This window comes from Asterias amurensis, chromosome 16 (assembly GCF_032118995.1).
Source record: "Asterias amurensis chromosome 16, ASM3211899v1".
NCBI classification, from domain to species: domain Eukaryota; kingdom Metazoa; phylum Echinodermata; class Asteroidea; order Forcipulatida; family Asteriidae; genus Asterias; species Asterias amurensis.
Window position 1 is genome coordinate 5587396 of NC_092663.1, and position 17713 is coordinate 5605108.

Below are 17713 nucleotides of genomic sequence, written 5' to 3' on the forward strand. Positions count from 1 at the left end.
TGGAAAATGGAATGCTTGTACTTTGATGATTTTTGTGGAACTGATGTAGAAACTGGGTTAAAGTTTAGGGCCACAAGAAAACAATCTTCTTTATCAATATGAGCATGTTAAGAAAGGCAATGAAAGGAAACAAGTAGTTTTCTTGAATTGCTGCAAGGAGCCATCATGAATCAAGCTCTATTTTCATCTGAAGTTTGGTTCGAATCCAAGCTGAGCAGTGTGTGTTATTTTAGTTTTAAAAAGGAGAAAGACTTTGTCAATGTGTTTCAGTGAGGGGTAGGATGCAAAATAGTATAGCAACTTCTGTAAACAAATCTACCTTAACAAACTTCATGATACAATGTAGGATAGCTTATTCCAAACAAACTATCGATTGGAACATCATGCAAAGGAATGCCTACTTTTAGGCAATTGCTGGTTCTGCATGAATGTTCATTATTCTGTACATTGTAGCAATATGAATGCATAAAGCCATTGGGAGTGCACTCTTGGTCAGTTCATTCGAGATGTTTTTAACACAGTCCCAATGATAAATATTACCATGTTATCATTGGAATGGTTGTCACTTTCACTTTGCCATTTTCTGATAGCAGCTTTATTTCCCTCCTACAGTCGTAAACATATCTATTTGCTCAGTAAACTTTTCCCCCGGTTGCTGCACTCAGCTTTCAAGTTTATAGAAAAAACTCCCACATGCTCATCAGGTCGAATCAGTCGCGGCAGGTCTGCCATGATCCCTACTGTGAAAATTGCCCCAATGTGATGGGGTAATTTGTCGTCGTGTAGCCGTCAGTCGGCGGGTTTCTCCTTGCCCGGCTTGGCAGGTCTCTCCGCAGGTAGTTGGCGAGGTGATTAGATTGAGTCCAATTATGCCAGGAGCCCCTGTGAATCAGATTTTATGTTGAGAGTTTTTGTGCGCTATACTCTATGTGTTGGGATGGCCTGGGGATAAGTCTTGTCTGTTTGCGTGTGTCGTCGAGTCGAGGACTTGTTTTAGTTGTTGTGTACTGATGAGGTTTCCGTGTTTTTTTTAAATCTTCATTAGTCGTAGAGATTCAACAAATTCTACAAAGTGCATGTTTTTAGCAGAGTGCATTGTGCTTGCATTTACTGTTCCCACAAAGTAACAGAGAATATGAAATCAATAGAAAACACAGCAGAAGTTAAATTGAAAAATAATGAAAAAGATGGAAAGTAATGGTTTATGATCACTTTGCTCATTTTCCTGAAGCTACAACTACAATCATTTGTAGGGGGCCAGTCACTAACAATACACATGTATTTATTGGCTTGTAAACTTGTGTTTTGCTGAAATATAGTCCTTTTGGTGTTAAAGCTGATCTATAATAATGGTCCATATTTTCTGCCATAAAGTTATAGAATGTGGAGAATGACACGAAGGCTGTGGCAATGAAGTAATTACTTTTCCCATGGTGTTTTTCAACACCCTCTAAAACATTGACATCGGAATGTGCTGGTGACTCAACTTCATTAAAGGGTAAAACTATAGAACTCATTATCATTACACAATGCCAGTATGACACCTTCCTACGTATGTTTCAACACAAACTTCTTATCACACTGAGAGTTAGTCTTTTTCTCCAATCTGATATTGTCAATCATGAAACAGATAGTTTACTATCGGTGATTTGTGTTTCTATTCTCTGGTCAATCTGCTGTAGGACACTGAGAGTCCTACAGCCTTTATTGGCTCATGAGATGATGTTTCATACCCACTTATATAATTACTTCCATAATGTCAAATTACATTGATATAATGTCATCAATCATGTCCCAATTTTTGCCAATTACTGGTGTTATACTCCATTTTCAAATGAAGACCAAGCCGGGCGTGCATTATGTGTGTTTGACTGCGATGCGGATATGGTGATAAAATGCAACCGGGTTCATAAAAGTCATGGCTCATTTGAAATCGATATGTTTGTGAGAGACTAGAAATGACAGATTTAGTACACTGTAAAATGTACAAGGTAGTATTGTGTTTCTCTGCTTAAAGGGACGGTGCATAGCTCTTTCATCAAATTTGTATCTCTTCAGTCCATCAGTTTTACAAGAATATTTATGACTATTTTATGAAATTTTGTGTATTTGTTTTTGTGGTTTTAAGAGTAGAGAAAGCATGCATTATCTGAAGTTACAAGTACCTTTGCGTACATCCATCTGTTAATCGTTGCCTATACATTCCTTTCGAATCAATTTATCAGTCACCACTGCCTCAATTACATCTTCCCATCTTTTCAATATTTATACCTGCGTGTTTATACCAAGAAGCTGCAGCTCTTATAGTGTTCACCCTGGTGTTCCATGCCAGACTCTCCCACTTGAAATCCTGACAGGTTGAGAAAGGCGGGAAGTCGTTTCTTATGAGAAGTTTCTGACAAGTTCAACGGCACAGGGCAACCCATTAAAGCTTACCGCATCACCTTTGTTTAGCTTAGTACCAATTAAGGGCTTACTGTAGTTCAGAACCAAAGTGGTCCATGTCTTTGTCGGTGGTACATATGGTTTGGATCATACCTGTTATTGTTTACGATGGCTCTTAACTTGAAGAACACGATCGTCAGAGTCCAGAGACTAACTTCGGTTATGTTTCAATCAAAATCTTTATTTGGGTAATGGTGTATATAACTAAATTAATCTGCTAATAATCAGTGCACAACAAGATCTGAAGTCAGTCTTTTCTTTGAAAAGTAACATGTTTGATTTCAAGGAACCTTACCCAAAATAAACAGTTTTATCTTCAAGCGGGCTTGAATACTTTATTCTGATTGGTCCATCCTCAATAACAAGTGTGATATGAACTTACATTGCACGGCCCATATCACTCCCTGCCTATTGTGTGTTCTGACTCTGTGTATTAAAAAGTGGCGCGTAATTGCGTCAAATGCGTGTCAAGTTTGCTTGAAGATAAATTTTTGTTATCAATGCAGGCTCGTAGAATGCGAACAAATATAACGCGTCTACATCACGTAGCATTGGATATGGGCCGCAGAAGCGGCGCTATATTTTTCTGTGCTCATCTCGCACTTGTGTGATAATTTATAATAAACTGTTGTTTGTTATATTGAATTGTGGTAGGCTATAGTCATAAAAAGAATCATTTTACATCTTTAAACTTGTTTCAGACCCTTACAAGTGAAAAACTCGTTGTGTAAAACACTCGTTGCAATGTCGTGACAGCAGTTGAATCTCCACTCATTATAAATTGATGGACTCCGGTTAGTGGGAGATGATCCTTAAGTGCACCCGGATTGTAGATATAATTGAAAGGTAGTATTATTTACTGCCATTTAGGCAATGCCATGTTCAATGGGCCAATCAGTAATACCCTTGTACATCTCACAGCTAGATATAATCACCCTGTCACGCCAGACACTATACCCTGCTAACGATAAGAGTAATCTGATTGCCCCGTAACTAATTGCAGAAACATTCTCTCATTGGGACGGAAATTAAGAATCGTTCTGCGCGCGGATCTGGACTAATTTGCTGTATACGCGTGTGAACTTGCAGAGGAAAGCCGGATGCAATAACACGGCTAATGGCTCCTCTGTCAGTTTGCGTAGCAGATACCATGTTGTTAATCCAGTTAATTGGATGTCATGAGAAACACACACGTAGGATTGCAATCTAGGAGTCCCAACATGGAATCCAGCGAGGCCTCATATTGGATGAGTCACTGCAGAGGTTTGGGGGGATCTATGCAAGCTGGGTCTTCCATCACATTGTTTGATGAGAACCCAGTTGAAGAAGAGAAGAACAAATGCAGTGTCAGACAAACTGAGTCGAGTGCAATTAATACAAGTCCTAAGGGTTCACATTTGCTGAAAAACAGGTGATTATGCTGTATCACCACCAGAGGCCCAGTGTATTAAATACACTCAGGGCTATGCAGGTTTCAAGCACTGTATTTGGACTACAGGAACAGCACTTCGGAACAATACAAATTTTGCTCTTGGGGACACTCACTGCACAGGCCCTAGCTTTAAAGCATTCAGATGTATGTACTTTCTTGAGATTTATAATTTAATAAAACATGCCCTGAAAATTCCAGAGTGTGTATAGATGTACTTCTTAACCTTGTTGTTGTGTGTGCCTTTTCAATGTACTGTTAAAGTTCACTGTTCTTTGTGAGTTTGAACAGTAAAATAATCAATCTACAGGCTCTGTATTTCCCTATTTGAATGTTCAAAATGGTGATTTTTTGTTTGATTTATTCGTTTGTTTGCTTGTTTGCCGTTTGTTTTGTTTTTTATTTTCTTTGGGGGAGGGGTGCAAGAAATTCAATTTGAAAGGCCTTTTTGTCTACCATCCATCTTTTGTGACCTTTTTCCGTTAGAAAGGATTGTTTGACACTTTAAAACTTTACATTTTTGCCTACTAGATTTTGAATGAAGGGTTCTCCAGTTTATTGATTGGTATCGTGATCAATTAAAGAGGATAGTTAAAGCTGGATGACCAGAGTCATTATTGGTTTAAACAAGTACTACACATTGACCAATAGTTTCAAAGAAACTCACCATAAATCAAATTCTCACCTATGTTATCACAATAAATTGTTGCCCTAGATGTACATTTTTGAGATGGAATTTAAATTGTACCACCTATGATATGATTTGTGTTTGTTAAAGCCACTGTAATTATTTCGGTAACATCCATGCCTTGATCTGTTTGTTGTTTTTGCAGATATTTGGCAAGAAGACACTGGCTGGCCTGGACTCATTTGCTGCACCAATGCTCGAGCTGGTCACTGCCGTGCAGCTTGTCGACAAGTAAGTACACTTTATGCCTTATTGGACTCCTTCGTCAAGCGTAAAGGCAGTAAACACTATTGGTAATTACTCAACAAAATATTACCATTAAAACTTACTTGGTAATAAGCAACAGAGAGCCAATGCAAGAAAAAACATTTTGAGAAACAGCTCCCTCTGAAGTAACCTAGTTTTTGAGAAAGAGGTAATTTCTCACTCAAATATTTGAAATAATTAAATACTTCAGGCTGAAGCCTTTTATTAGGCATCTGAAAGCACACAAGTTTGTGCAACAAGGGTGTTTTCTTTTGCAACATTGATGAGCGATTGAGCCAAAACTTTCACAGGGTTGTTATTTTATGCATATGACACCAAACGAGAAGACTGGCCTTTGACAATTACCAAAAGTGTCCAGTGCCTTCAAAGTCAAATAATAGCTCCCTCATCAAAGTGATGCTACACTTATGTATTAGATTCAATAAGAGCTATCCTTGGTTGATGTTTAGTGTAGGCTATATAGAGAAACTGATGGAAGGTGACCCATTGGTTTGTTTTGGTGACACATGAGTGACACTTGACGCTCACAGCCTTTGACCAGTGATGTGATTTGACTGATCAGGACATCATAGGGGTGTGCCAAAAGGGCTTAAAGGCAGGGACAGGGCTATAGACACCCCATCGCGACTAAAAACTGCTTAGTGTCGATGGGAGTAACAGCCAACCCCACTGATGACAGGCACCTGCATTCAATTCATCAAAAGTCTCCTTCGTATTTTTTTTTACCAGTTCATGCCTGAAGGTATTCTGTTGAGATTTATTGTGTGTAGAATTTCAGTCAATGTGCCTTTAATAAAACTGTCAAGGAATAGCTCAGAATTTTCATGAAGTTTGTGTTTGTTTTATTGATATGAAAATAGAATTAGCTATTAGCTGTTGGGAACAACTCATCAACAAAAATCACTGATGGTATGCAAAAATAGTTCTAGGCCTGACGTTTCAAACCTAGCAGAGTCTTTCTCATAACCTGAGACGTAAGAGAAAGGCTCTGCTAGGGTGAAAACGTCGGGCAATTAGCTACTTTTTGTTTTATTGATGAGAGAATTGGCAGAAAGGTGAAATGAAATTGTTCTTTTGGTTAAATTGCATGCGATCAACTTTTGGAAATCTTTACAAACAAATTACTTACATTTTTATGGGTTCTGACATTAGTTAGTTACCAATACCTGTGCAAGAATATTTTATTACTCAACCCCACTGTGTGTGTGAATTTCTCTGCTTGGTCAAATTACAATTCATTTTATGACCCATAAAAACTTCAACTGATTAATCATGATTCCATTCTCTAAATATGTCTGGCATTGAGAACCATTTATCATTGAGCGAGCGATTTCACAATCATAAAACCTTCACACATACCCTCTCTTGTGGGCTAAATAACAGAAAACACTAAGTGCAGAATGGCTTTCATGGTCGTATACCATTTTTGACAAGTGCATACTCTGAGTCTAGGGCCCCATGCCAGGCAGAACCCACTGCCAAACAGCTGTTGGATTAACCTTTTCAATTAATGGCATCAAAAAAGGTTCAAACCAAATTGTTTGTTCCCATTGATGAACATAACCCAGTGTTTTTAAAGGGTTGGCGCTGGCTGATATCATTACTCATAAGAACTCTTGGTTGGGCATTTTTTAGTGTTAGATTCTCTATTTGCACAGTGTCATTTTCTCTCATGAAGTTTCACTTTGAATTATTCAAAGATATTGGAATTTTCTTTATCAAGTTTTGTTTTTTGTGTGCCCAAATTGTTCCCACATTATTTTGTAATGGAAAAAATTATCTTTGTTAAGAATAACAACTTAGATAAGTTCAATACCAAATGGGAGCCTTTTGTATTGCTATGTACCAACTAAATGCCTTGCATAATCATCAAACTTCCTGTTTTTGCAATTTGCCATTTCTCTCTTAGTATCGTTCTATAAGTAGTTGGTTTTACCAGTAGTTTGTGTAGCTTTGTACATTGAAGAAACTTGAATAAATTTCCCCCTCCAGGGGAAAAAAACAACAACAACAATTTGCCAATTGTAAACTAGAACTGAAATGTCATCTCCAATAACCTATGTAGTAGGTCCATCACTTCATCCCTTTAAACACTGACAACATTGTCGGCATCTCTGCATGTCCCAAGTCCCTGTCCCTCACCAGCATGAAAATGGAACTCTGCTAGGTTCAGCTTAAACCAACAAACCCTCCATTTTCTCCCTTGAATCTGCCTCCCAAAGTCACCCTAGTGTCAGCTGTTGTGTTTATAGATTGTCCGCTACCACCACAGGTGGGATATATCTTGGCTGTTTTACTAAAGACAACTGGCAGACTCTTTCTTTTACCTTTGAGCAACAAGCGTAAAGGAAGGGAAATAACACAGCTCATGTTCACTGGTTGTAAGGGCTAGGGAGCCAGTGAAATGTCAAAGGTTAAATGTCCACTGAGACCATGACAGACGGAATGTAATGAACAATTTGTCAGCCTCCTGGGAGGATGGAATTAGGAGTAGGGGAGGCAGACCTTTAAAACAGAAATAGTGAAATAAAAGTCAAAATTGAATGCAAAGATACTTAGCTGTCCCTGTCTTACTATTGTCATTGTAGTAGATCTATTTTGAAGAATTGAGGGTTAGGTATTGTAGAGTCTGTGTGAAACAACAAAGTCATCGGGCTGTTTTCTTTAAGTGACAAATCAAACCCATAACCACAATTCCATGATTATGATTTGAAGAAGAAAACAAATTTAATTTTAAAAACCATTTAAACTGTTATTTTTTTCAATGCTTTTTTTGGAGAAACGAAATGTGGTGAAACTTTCCTGTGTGGCAGCTCGGTAGTTTTATGATGAGTCTCCTTGAAGTTTATTTCTACAATCTCTTTTGGAAGATTGATCAATGAATAAAAAGTTGCATGCCCCCCTAACAGTTGAAGCTTGAGCTTCATACTGGCACAACCGAACAAAGATATTGGCAAAATAGGGAGAGCCCCAACAAACAGGGCTGATATTTAAGTTGGTAGGGTGCTGGTATTGCAGGAGATTCCCCCCCCCCCCCCAAATACACCAAACTGTGTACAAACTGCTTCAGAAGAAAGTGTCTGCAATTCCCTTTTGGACAGCGGCACATTAATCCGGAGGTCATTGGTTTAAATCTTGCTCTAATCTTTTTTTTCTTAGCTAAACCACAAATAAATTAAATAATTGACAGCATATGACAACAAAATGTGTCCGGTTTATTTTACCTTCTTATGATTTTTTTTTTTCAGGCGAATTCTTTCTCTGCTGCATCTTCAGCCTGCTCTAGACATGAGGAGGTAACTTACCATCTTGTAAAAATTATTTTTTAGTAAATTCATTTTAATAATAATTTATAATGCTAATTGATAATCCATGCCTCAATACAACAACAGATCAATTTGTTGACTCATGTTACTCATTTAACCAAGAGATTTTAATTATCAGGACAATTAACTGTTTTAAAAATGAACAATTAAAGAGCAATACCCTTTAGAAGTAAAGATCAAATCTGACGGTCTCAGCTTACCTCAACTCTGTATTAAATGTTTATATGTTGAGTGCTATAAGTAGCTCCTTGCGCAAAATTTAAACTTGCGGGAGCCATTGTGTCCTACCAACCTAATTTGGGTTGAAGGTTTGTTTGTGCACTGTGCTCAATCATGTGATAGTGCCTTCGATGGACTCCATAAGGTCAGGTCATGTTTAAACACAGCTAATCATGTGTGTATCACTCATTTAAAAATGGCCACTCCGAATGGATTAACTGACCAGGCTGCCAGGTATTTATGAATTATAATTCTGAAACTTATTATTCCACTTGGGGATTAAATCTATAATGAAATGCCTTAAATTGTCTTCAAAAATTAAAATATTTTCTCAAATCTTTTGTCTTTTCAGCCTTCTCTTTTCCAGTGTTTGGACAGGTTTGAGAGTGAGTTTTTTAAAATATACTTTTCCATTTAAGTTCAAAAATGGCTGTCATAGATGTACCAAGTTGTATTTACTGTTGCTTATTATTGTATCTAAATCAAATCATAAATGAAAATCTCACATCCTAATTTGACTGATTTTGTTTCTGATTACAGAGAAAGAGCATTGCTGTCGCCATGCAACATCAGCCACCCAGTGTCGCCATAAATGTGAGGCAGTGTTTAATGCAATGACTCCTACTGAAGAGATGTCTTTAGATGTATCCATATTCTGCCGTGACGTCAGCCAGACGGTGGTCCAGTGTGTTACTAACTATACCTCAGTGGCTATACCAGCTAGGGACCCCAGAGATAGTAAGAATAAACTGCAAACTGTTATATTTGAGATTATTTTTATTATTGGTTTAATAAAAATTAAACTTTGCAGCCGAAAGGCTGATATGCGTTTAAGTTGCAATATAAAAATACATTCAAACAAAACCCAGAGTAAATAAAACATGATGAAAATAGAGAATATTTAAAAATAAAATTTTAAAACTGTAAGAAGATATACAACAAACAAAATTACACAATGAATACAAATTATCTACAATTCAGTAAAATTATTGGTGATTGAGCAGCTCAACTAGGGCTGGGATGCAACATTTTCTGAACCCGTTTGTCCTACATTTAACTAAGCAAAGTTTATTGGAATCAGGTTGTTGTTTCTGGGTGGGGGAAGCCATTGTTTATATCTGTCAGAGGTGAGGGGGGATTTACCAAAATTAACAAAATGCTGCTCAAGTCTAACATCCATGGCAGGGAGGCCAAGCTGGAAATAAATTTCAGCAAAAGACTCAGTTTCACAGTAATCATAGTTCAAGATAATTCATAATTCTTCTTAATAGAAGTGAAATAAAAGATGATTAGTTAAAGCATTGACAATGATGATTTAATTTGTACATTACAGGTTTACACTGTTGTGAGCGATCTCATAGCGAGTCGTGCAGAGAGACATGTCGACGTGTCCATATGAACCTTACATCAGATGTAGAGATTATAGACTCATTGGTGGCTGGATGCGGTGGTACTATTCAACCCCATGTTGGCATGTGGGAATGCTTTCTGGTCAACTCAGGTACTGAAATCTATTCATATAATATTATATTATATATCAATATAAACCACAAGGGAAACTGACTGGGTAAATTTTGAAATGATTTTGGGGTTGAACAAAGAATTGACTAGAGTGGGATTCGAACCAACGACCTCCGGATTAACGTGCCGGCGCTCTACCAACTGAGCTACATGTATCTAGCCCTATATTGGTAGGGACACTCTAGTCAATTCTTTGTTCAACCCCAAAATCATATAGTATAACTAGTTTTTATCAGTGCATTTCACATTAACTGTCCTTAATCTTTCTCAGCATCCTGGGCAACCATAGCGCTCCAAGGGCTTTTTTATACACAATACATAGATCTGATTTATACACAATAAAAATAAATAAATAAATAAAGTATCAACCTCTACCTTCGCAGGAACCCGTTTATACCCCTGGGGTGAAGAGTCTGTGTAGAATCTGTAGTATCACAATTAACATGCAATCATATCAAATTAGTATTGAAAATGGTGTGAGTAAAAGTAGGTTTTTCCAATTTTGTTTCTACTGCTTTTTTTTTTTTCAAAGAAAATATAACTTTTATACAGTAAGTTTGGATTCCACTGAGCTACTAACACCAGGTACATCTATTCAATTTAAAATCTGGTCACTTTACCAGGGCTGGTTTCTTTTGCACGTGTGTGACTTGATGTGTTTCCTATTGGTCTGACTGTTAATTTTGGATGTTGTTTTCTAGGGAGTCACAGTAGTCTTGATTGGCCTAAGATATCTAACCCTAGTGCATTAGACGGAGCTAAGCTGCAGTGCTGTGGTAGAGCTGTGAGCACTAGATGTAGAGAAATATGTGTCAAGGTATGTACTGAGCTTCCTTTGAATTAAAGCCATTGGACACTTTCGGTACGGGAAAAAAAAAAAGTTCACAGATTTACAAATAACTTACAGGGTTTACAGAAGGTAATGGTGAAAGACTTCTCCTGAAATATTATTCCATGAAATGCTTTACTTTTTGAGAAAACATTAAAACAATATCAACTTTCGATATTGAGAATTACGGATTTATTTTAAACACATATGTCATGACACGGCGAAACGTGCGGAAACAAGGGTGGGTTTTCCCCGTTATTTTCTACCAACTCCAAAGACCGATTGAGCCTAAATTTTCACAGGTTTGTTATTCTATATAGAAGTTGTGATACACGAAGTGTGGGCCTTAGCAATACTGTTTACCCAAAGTGTCCAATGGCTTTAAGATTGACATTGTGACATGAGAAAACATTAAAACAATATCAACTTTCGATATTGAGAATTACGGATTTATTTTAAACACATATGTCATGACAAGGGTGGGTTTTCCCCGTTATTTTCTACCAACTCCAAAGACCGATTGAGCCTAAATTTTCACAGGTTTGTTATTCTATATAGAAGTTGTGATACACGAAGTGTGGGCCTTAGCAATACTGTTTACCCAAAGTGTCCAATGGCTTTAAGATTGACATTGTGACATGAGAAAACATTAAAACAATATCAACTTTCGATATTGAGAATTACGGATTTATTTTAAACACATATGTCATGACACGGCGAAACGTGCGGAAACAAGGGTGGGTTTTCCCCGTTATTTTCTACCAACTCCAAAGACCGATTGAGCCTAAATTTTCACAGGTTTGTTATTCTATATAGAAGTTGTGATACACGAAGTGTGGGCCTTAGCAATACTGTTTACCCAAAGTGTCCAATGGCTTTAAGATTGACATTGTCTCAATACTCTTATTAGAGCCAAACTGGGAAGAGAGAAGACAACCAGCACTGCAACATTTTTTTAATTATATTTTTAACCTTTTTTTTTGTTATGAGTTTGATTCAAACACAACTCAGCATCTTCCTGTCACTTTTGAAATGTTTTTAATAAACCCCCAAATATTAACATACTTTCTGCAAGGTGGGAGCGTTTTAAGTATGAGACCTAATTCATAGCACCATGTAATGTTTAGAAAGGTGCTGTGGCGCAATATACTGCCAATATAGCCAGGAACACCAGGGCGAACCCCTTCTCTTTTTGATAAGTGCACTGGTTTATTTTACAAGTGTTAACACAACACATGGGACCAACGGCTTTATAAGTACCATCCAAAGGGCGAAGCAATGGTTAAGTGTCTTGCTTAAGGACACAAGTGTCACAGCTGGGGATTCGAACCCACACTCTGCTGATCAGAAACACCACAGTTGCTCTTAACTGCTCGGCCACAATGCTCTAAAAAGCAATCCATAAAGCAATGATGTATCTGTCCCTATAAAGTGTATTTTGTTGATGTTTACAGCTGTACAGTACTTCTTGGTCGACTAAGCAGAGTTGGAATGATTTTGATGAGCACTGTCAGTATCAACCAATGGAAGTATCACTTCTTACATGCCTCGCTGATGGTAAGTACCAATTAAAGGCAAACTTTCATTCACTCAATTAAATGCATATTATGTTTGGGGATTACTGGACTTTGACAATGACCAAAGCGGTCCAGTGCCTTGAATTCTCATTACATAACATTAGTCTGGCAGAAATTGACAAGCTCAACTTGTTAATATCACAAAAAGTATATACAGATTTGTTTTTTCTTCACAGTATTTAACACATGCAGAATTTGTAAGTTTACAGAAAGATCTTGGGATTTATTCCTTTGATGACAGAGGGCGCTGTTCTCTCAAACCAGTTGTCTTCTCTATAACAAAAATCTCCAAGATGAAAGCTTGTGGGTCTTTTAGTAGTGGTATGGTCTTTAGTCAGTCATTTGAACTACTGGCCTGGGGCCAATGAGCTATTGGTCAGAACTGTTACAAATGCTTAGTCGATATCAATGCCAACCACAGTTTTAGCCCCTATGTTGTCTCCTCCCAACCTTCTTGTACAAAATATAAAGACCATGCTTTAAGTAAATACCAGCAACATGAATATAATACACCTCAGCTCCTCCAAGACAAAAACAAGAAAGTTGATTAAAGTCATTATACACTTTCGGAACAGAAAAAAAAAAAAAAGAGTTCACAGATTTACAAATAACTTACAGGGTTTACAAAAGGTAATGGTAAAAGACTTCTCTTGAAATATTATTCCATGAAATGCATTACTTTTTGAGAAAACATTTAACACAAATATCAATTCTCGACATCGAGAATTACGGATTTATCGTAAACACATGTCATGATATGGCGAAATGTGCGGAAACAAGGGTGGGTTTTCCCGTTATTTTCTCCCGACTCTGATGACCGATTGAGCCTAAATTTTGACAGGTTTGTTATTTTATATATAAGTTGTGATACACGAAGTGTGGGCCTTGGACAATACTTCCGAAAGTGTCCACTGGCTTTAAGTACTAATCATGAAGTATTTTGTCTTCATCGTGCTCTATTTTCCTTCTCTTTTAGTCCAGGAGCCTTGTCAGCCTGGCTGTAGTGGATTAACATACTGCACTAATTTCAATGACAGGTAAGAAACAATAGCAAGCTTTTTATAATGAAAACACGTTTAAAATTTGCGTTTTCATTTGAATCATTTTCACAACCCAGACATTAACCTCGGAAATTCTTAGAAACTAGATATTCTCAAAACAAAAACTTCCAGATAAAAGCAGTCATTCATTCCTAATGTATGATTAGCTTTTTATTCTTTGTTAGCTCATTCCTTCTTGAGCCTTGTCTTGATTTGTTAATTGTAAGTGCTTAATGTTTTATTTCTAAATCATTTCAATGTGCATCACCTATTTTTGATATCACTTTCTTTGAACTGAGTATTTTTAGTCTTAAAACAAAAATAAAATTTAATGACTGAAATAGTTCAAAGGTAAACAAAAATCTGAAGAACCAGAAGTTTTCTCTTGTTATTTAGATCAGTGTGCTTTGATAATTGTAACGATAACTTGATTTTTTTTGTTTTTATTAATTTTAATGTTGAGTTGAACATAATAGTTTTTTACCAAACACAAACTGCCAGTTAAAAAAGAAACAATTGAGTGTTGATTTTGTTTTGGTTTTGTTGTCAATGTTTAGACCCACGGACCTGTTTCGTAGTTGTTCCACACGTTCAGACAGTGGTGCTGCAGATGATATGCAGTTATGGAGTGAAGGAGTGATACGGATGCCATTTATGGATATCCCAGTCTTAGATATCGCTGAATGTGAATCTGAGATGTGGAAAGCCATAGCATGTACTCTACAAGTCAAACCATGTCATCATGAATCACATGTTAATATGATATGCAAGTAAGTCTGCAATTTTTTATGTTCCTGTTTTAAATATTATTTAATAATGCGTTATTCTCTTTCTCTAATAATGCGCCTTTTAGGGTTAATTTAACTTACTTTGTCATTTCTTGAACCAGTGCAGCATTTTACAGCAGTTTGGGTACTCCGATACAGGAGGGTTAACTCCTCTGGTTGCAACACCCAGTTATACTTATTTGGCATTTATAAATTTATTTATGTACTTGTATCCAATAAAATAAATAAACAAACAAACAAACAAACAAACAAACAAACAAACAAACAATTAGACATATGTGTCAATAAGTAATTACCACTAAAACAACTTACTCTTTCAGATTATTACTTCATAAAACTAAAGAAGCAATTAAACGTTACTTTAAAACAAAAACAGTGTAAGATACAATCAATGCCAAGAGGATACTCTCAAGCGATTACCTGATAAATCTACAATACATTTGTAATTTTTAAATCTTATCTGAAAATTTACCTTATTAAGAATTACTTTTCATAACATATTTGTTGATTTTTAGTGTTTTAATATTGCTGTTTTCTGTAACAGTTGTTTCTTTTGCTTTTACAAAATTTTCTGTATTTTTATTGGTTTTAATTGTACAGCGCTTTGTGATTTGTGTGACATGGAAGGTGTTTTTTAAATAATAACTATTATTATAATTATTACCAGTTGGTGAAGGGCAGAATATAAACGATAATTCTTTGTTTGTTTACTTGATAACAGAGCTGACTGTATTCACATCTTAAGTCAATGCATTGACCAGTCTCGTCTAGCCAAAGGACTGACGGCAGAAGGACTTTGTAATATCTTATCACCGCTGGACGGAGATGCACCTTGCATTCCACTTAGTGAATATCTAAGTAAGTCTTTAAATACATAGAAGTGTAAATAGTTTTTGTTTTTTTGTAAACTTGTTCAAAGGTGTACATCTGGTGATCACTCTTCAGTTTAATGCAAGTAAAAACTATTTTAGCATAAGCTGCTAACAATGAAATTAGTCCTAAGCAAACCAACAATGAACAAACACGAGCAAAGACAGGTCAGCATTGTCAGAAAGATAAAATCTATCAACAATAGGAATACAACAAAATATCCTTACATTTCACTTATCAATTTATTTTTGGTTAATCTCTTTAATTCAGAGCTTGGACCTTATGAAGACAAGAACGATGACATCACCGTTCCATGTCACAAAGATCCCTGTAACAATGAAACCACTGGCTCTAATGGTATATGCTCCATCAATAGAGAACTATGTGGCTTTGGTGAGATGTGCACCCAGACCAAATGCACCCCAGGATGCAGGCTAGGAGAGGCTTCAACATTCTTAGTGACTCGTGGGAGTTATGTACGCCTTCCTGATTCAACGGATAACTTGGCTTGTTACAAAGCGTGTGTATGTAGCACTAATGGCATGCTGGAACACTGTCAGTCCCTACAATGTGAAACTATGGAGGAGTGCAACGTTAATGGGCAAAGAAAAGGTAGGTACTTTATTTTCAAAATGATCACTTTCATGATTTGGGTTTGAACAAGATTGATTGATTTGGGTTTGACTACAGCAGGGTTTGAACCAATGACTTCTGGATTAATCTGCCGGTGCTCTATACACTGGGATATCTAGCCCTACTGTTGGACTCCCCATTTTTGTGAATATCTTTGTTTGGGGTGCCAGTCAAAAGCCATTCAACCTGTAACTGCCATAGCCAGGGATCACACCAAAGTTAGGTAATGATACAACCTGGGAAGCAGCAGCCAGGGAATTAGACTTAGTATTATTTAAGCGTTACTGTTAAATCATTTTAAGAACACTTTCCAAAATCTTAACCAATGAAAAGTAATTTGAAAAACCACATGAAAATAATCTTTTTAATTTGTTATTTTGATTGTGTATAGAGCATGGCAGCCACTACCAGACAGGTTGCAATGACTGTGTGTGTTTCAATGGTGAAGAGACATGCTCTAAGAGACATTGTCTAAACCCATCGATGCTAACTACAGATACAAGACAGTACGCTGCTCTACCTTGCGACTGCACTGATCAATATGTTCCAGTATGTGGGGCTAATGGACGCACCTATCCAAGTGCTTGTCTGGCCAGGTAAGTTCAGAAACTAGGACAGATGAAATCAGTTATAAAGATTGGTCATAGATTGTTTTTTGTCAATGTAATGCTGATTAAAGGCAGTGGACACTATTGGTAATTACTCAAATAATTATCAGCAAAAAACCTCACTTCGTAATGAGAAATGGGGAGAGGTTGATAGTATGAAATATTGTGAGAAACGGCTCCCTCTGAAGTGACGTAGTTTTCGAGAAAGAAGTAATTTTCCACGAATTTGATTTCGAGGCCTCAACTTTAGAATTTGAAATCAAATGTCAAATCATCCACGCTTAGCGAGGTGACGGCGGGTATACCAACCGCATTTCTGGCAGTAGCATCTATGAAAGGAAATCTAAGAGAGGCTCATGCATGCATGCATGAGATGTTTCTCAGATTCAGATGGTTTAATGGTGAAACAAATTATCCAAATCAAACTACTTTGAAGGGAATTCTTTCTTTAAATGCTTTAGCTACCCAAAAGACAAATGAGATAAATCTTCTCTTACAGGCTAAAGTGTTAACAGTTAAATGCATGTTTTTAAACCACCTGTTTCTCACGTCCCTATTGAGACCAATTTGTTTATTTATGTGCCAGGTGTGCAGCCAATCTCCGTGATGACCAATTTGAGTTTGGGCGATGTGACTCAATGAGTGAGCCGTGTATTAGTAACCAGTGCAATGCTGATGAGCGGTAAGTTTCATAAGTCAGCGAGTCATCAAACTGGCCCTTCCCCAACCCCTAAAGGGAATCACCTTTAAGCATGTCCCTGTTAACAGCTGGTAAATGTACAAAAAAATCATGTTGTAAGTTTCTGTTCATCTTGTGAGTTGGGTTAACATTTTGAGCAAAGTTTTCTAGAGTTGTGAGGAAATTGATGAGGTAACTAAGTATAAATCAGTTAAGAATAGTGATTTCTTACAAGGCCAATGACATATAACAGACCAATGATGGAACATAATTTAATACTGCATTAGAAACTTGAAAACAAACTTGACTAATAAGGGATAAATTAATTAGAAATTAATGTTTTGATTTAGGTGTGTAGCAAAGCGTCGTGTTTGTATCAGCATCAGCTTCTCTGAGTGTCCACAGTATGAGTGTGGTAAGTTATTTAGTAACAATAATAATAATATATTTAAAATAGGTGTTTATAAAGCGCCTTAACAAAAAAAGATTAAACCACTGAACAAAATAAGACAAGAAACAAATTACAAAGACATGGCTTACAAGAACAAAAATTTTTTAAGAAGTTTCCTGAAAATGGTGATAGAAGTAGATTCCTAATGTTGATGGAGATAGTTCCACAGTTTAATAGAAATTGGGATCCTCTTGTAGGAAAAGAAACATTGGATATTTTCCTTTACCTCTACCAACTTGACCTCTTTTGGTGATTGAAAGTAGACAGAATCTTGCGGCCAATCAGCATACAGCCACTATGATCATGTTGGTACAAGTTGTGTGGCCACTATGGTTTCTAAATA

The 17713-nt window shown here is 36.7% G+C and overlaps 1 protein-coding gene across 1 annotated transcript in view; it reads left to right on the forward strand.

The window, feature by feature from the left end:
• Positions 1-17713, forward strand: part of LOC139949092 (reversion-inducing cysteine-rich protein with Kazal motifs-like) — a 64677-nt gene that overhangs the window by 42137 nt on the left and 4827 nt on the right. Inside the window, exons 5-18 of the mRNA XM_071947495.1 lie at positions 4708-4793; positions 8078-8125; positions 8727-8760; positions 8915-9112; positions 9708-9875; positions 10597-10712; positions 12179-12281; positions 13278-13338; positions 13899-14111; positions 14851-14987; positions 15270-15611; positions 16024-16228; positions 16827-16922; positions 17270-17334. Coding sequence (XP_071803596.1) covers positions 4708-4793; positions 8078-8125; positions 8727-8760; positions 8915-9112; positions 9708-9875; positions 10597-10712; positions 12179-12281; positions 13278-13338; positions 13899-14111; positions 14851-14987; positions 15270-15611; positions 16024-16228; positions 16827-16922; positions 17270-17334 — 1872 coding nt within the window. The remainder of the gene's footprint in view (positions 1-4707; positions 4794-8077; positions 8126-8726; positions 8761-8914; positions 9113-9707; positions 9876-10596; positions 10713-12178; positions 12282-13277; positions 13339-13898; positions 14112-14850; positions 14988-15269; positions 15612-16023; positions 16229-16826; positions 16923-17269; positions 17335-17713) is intronic.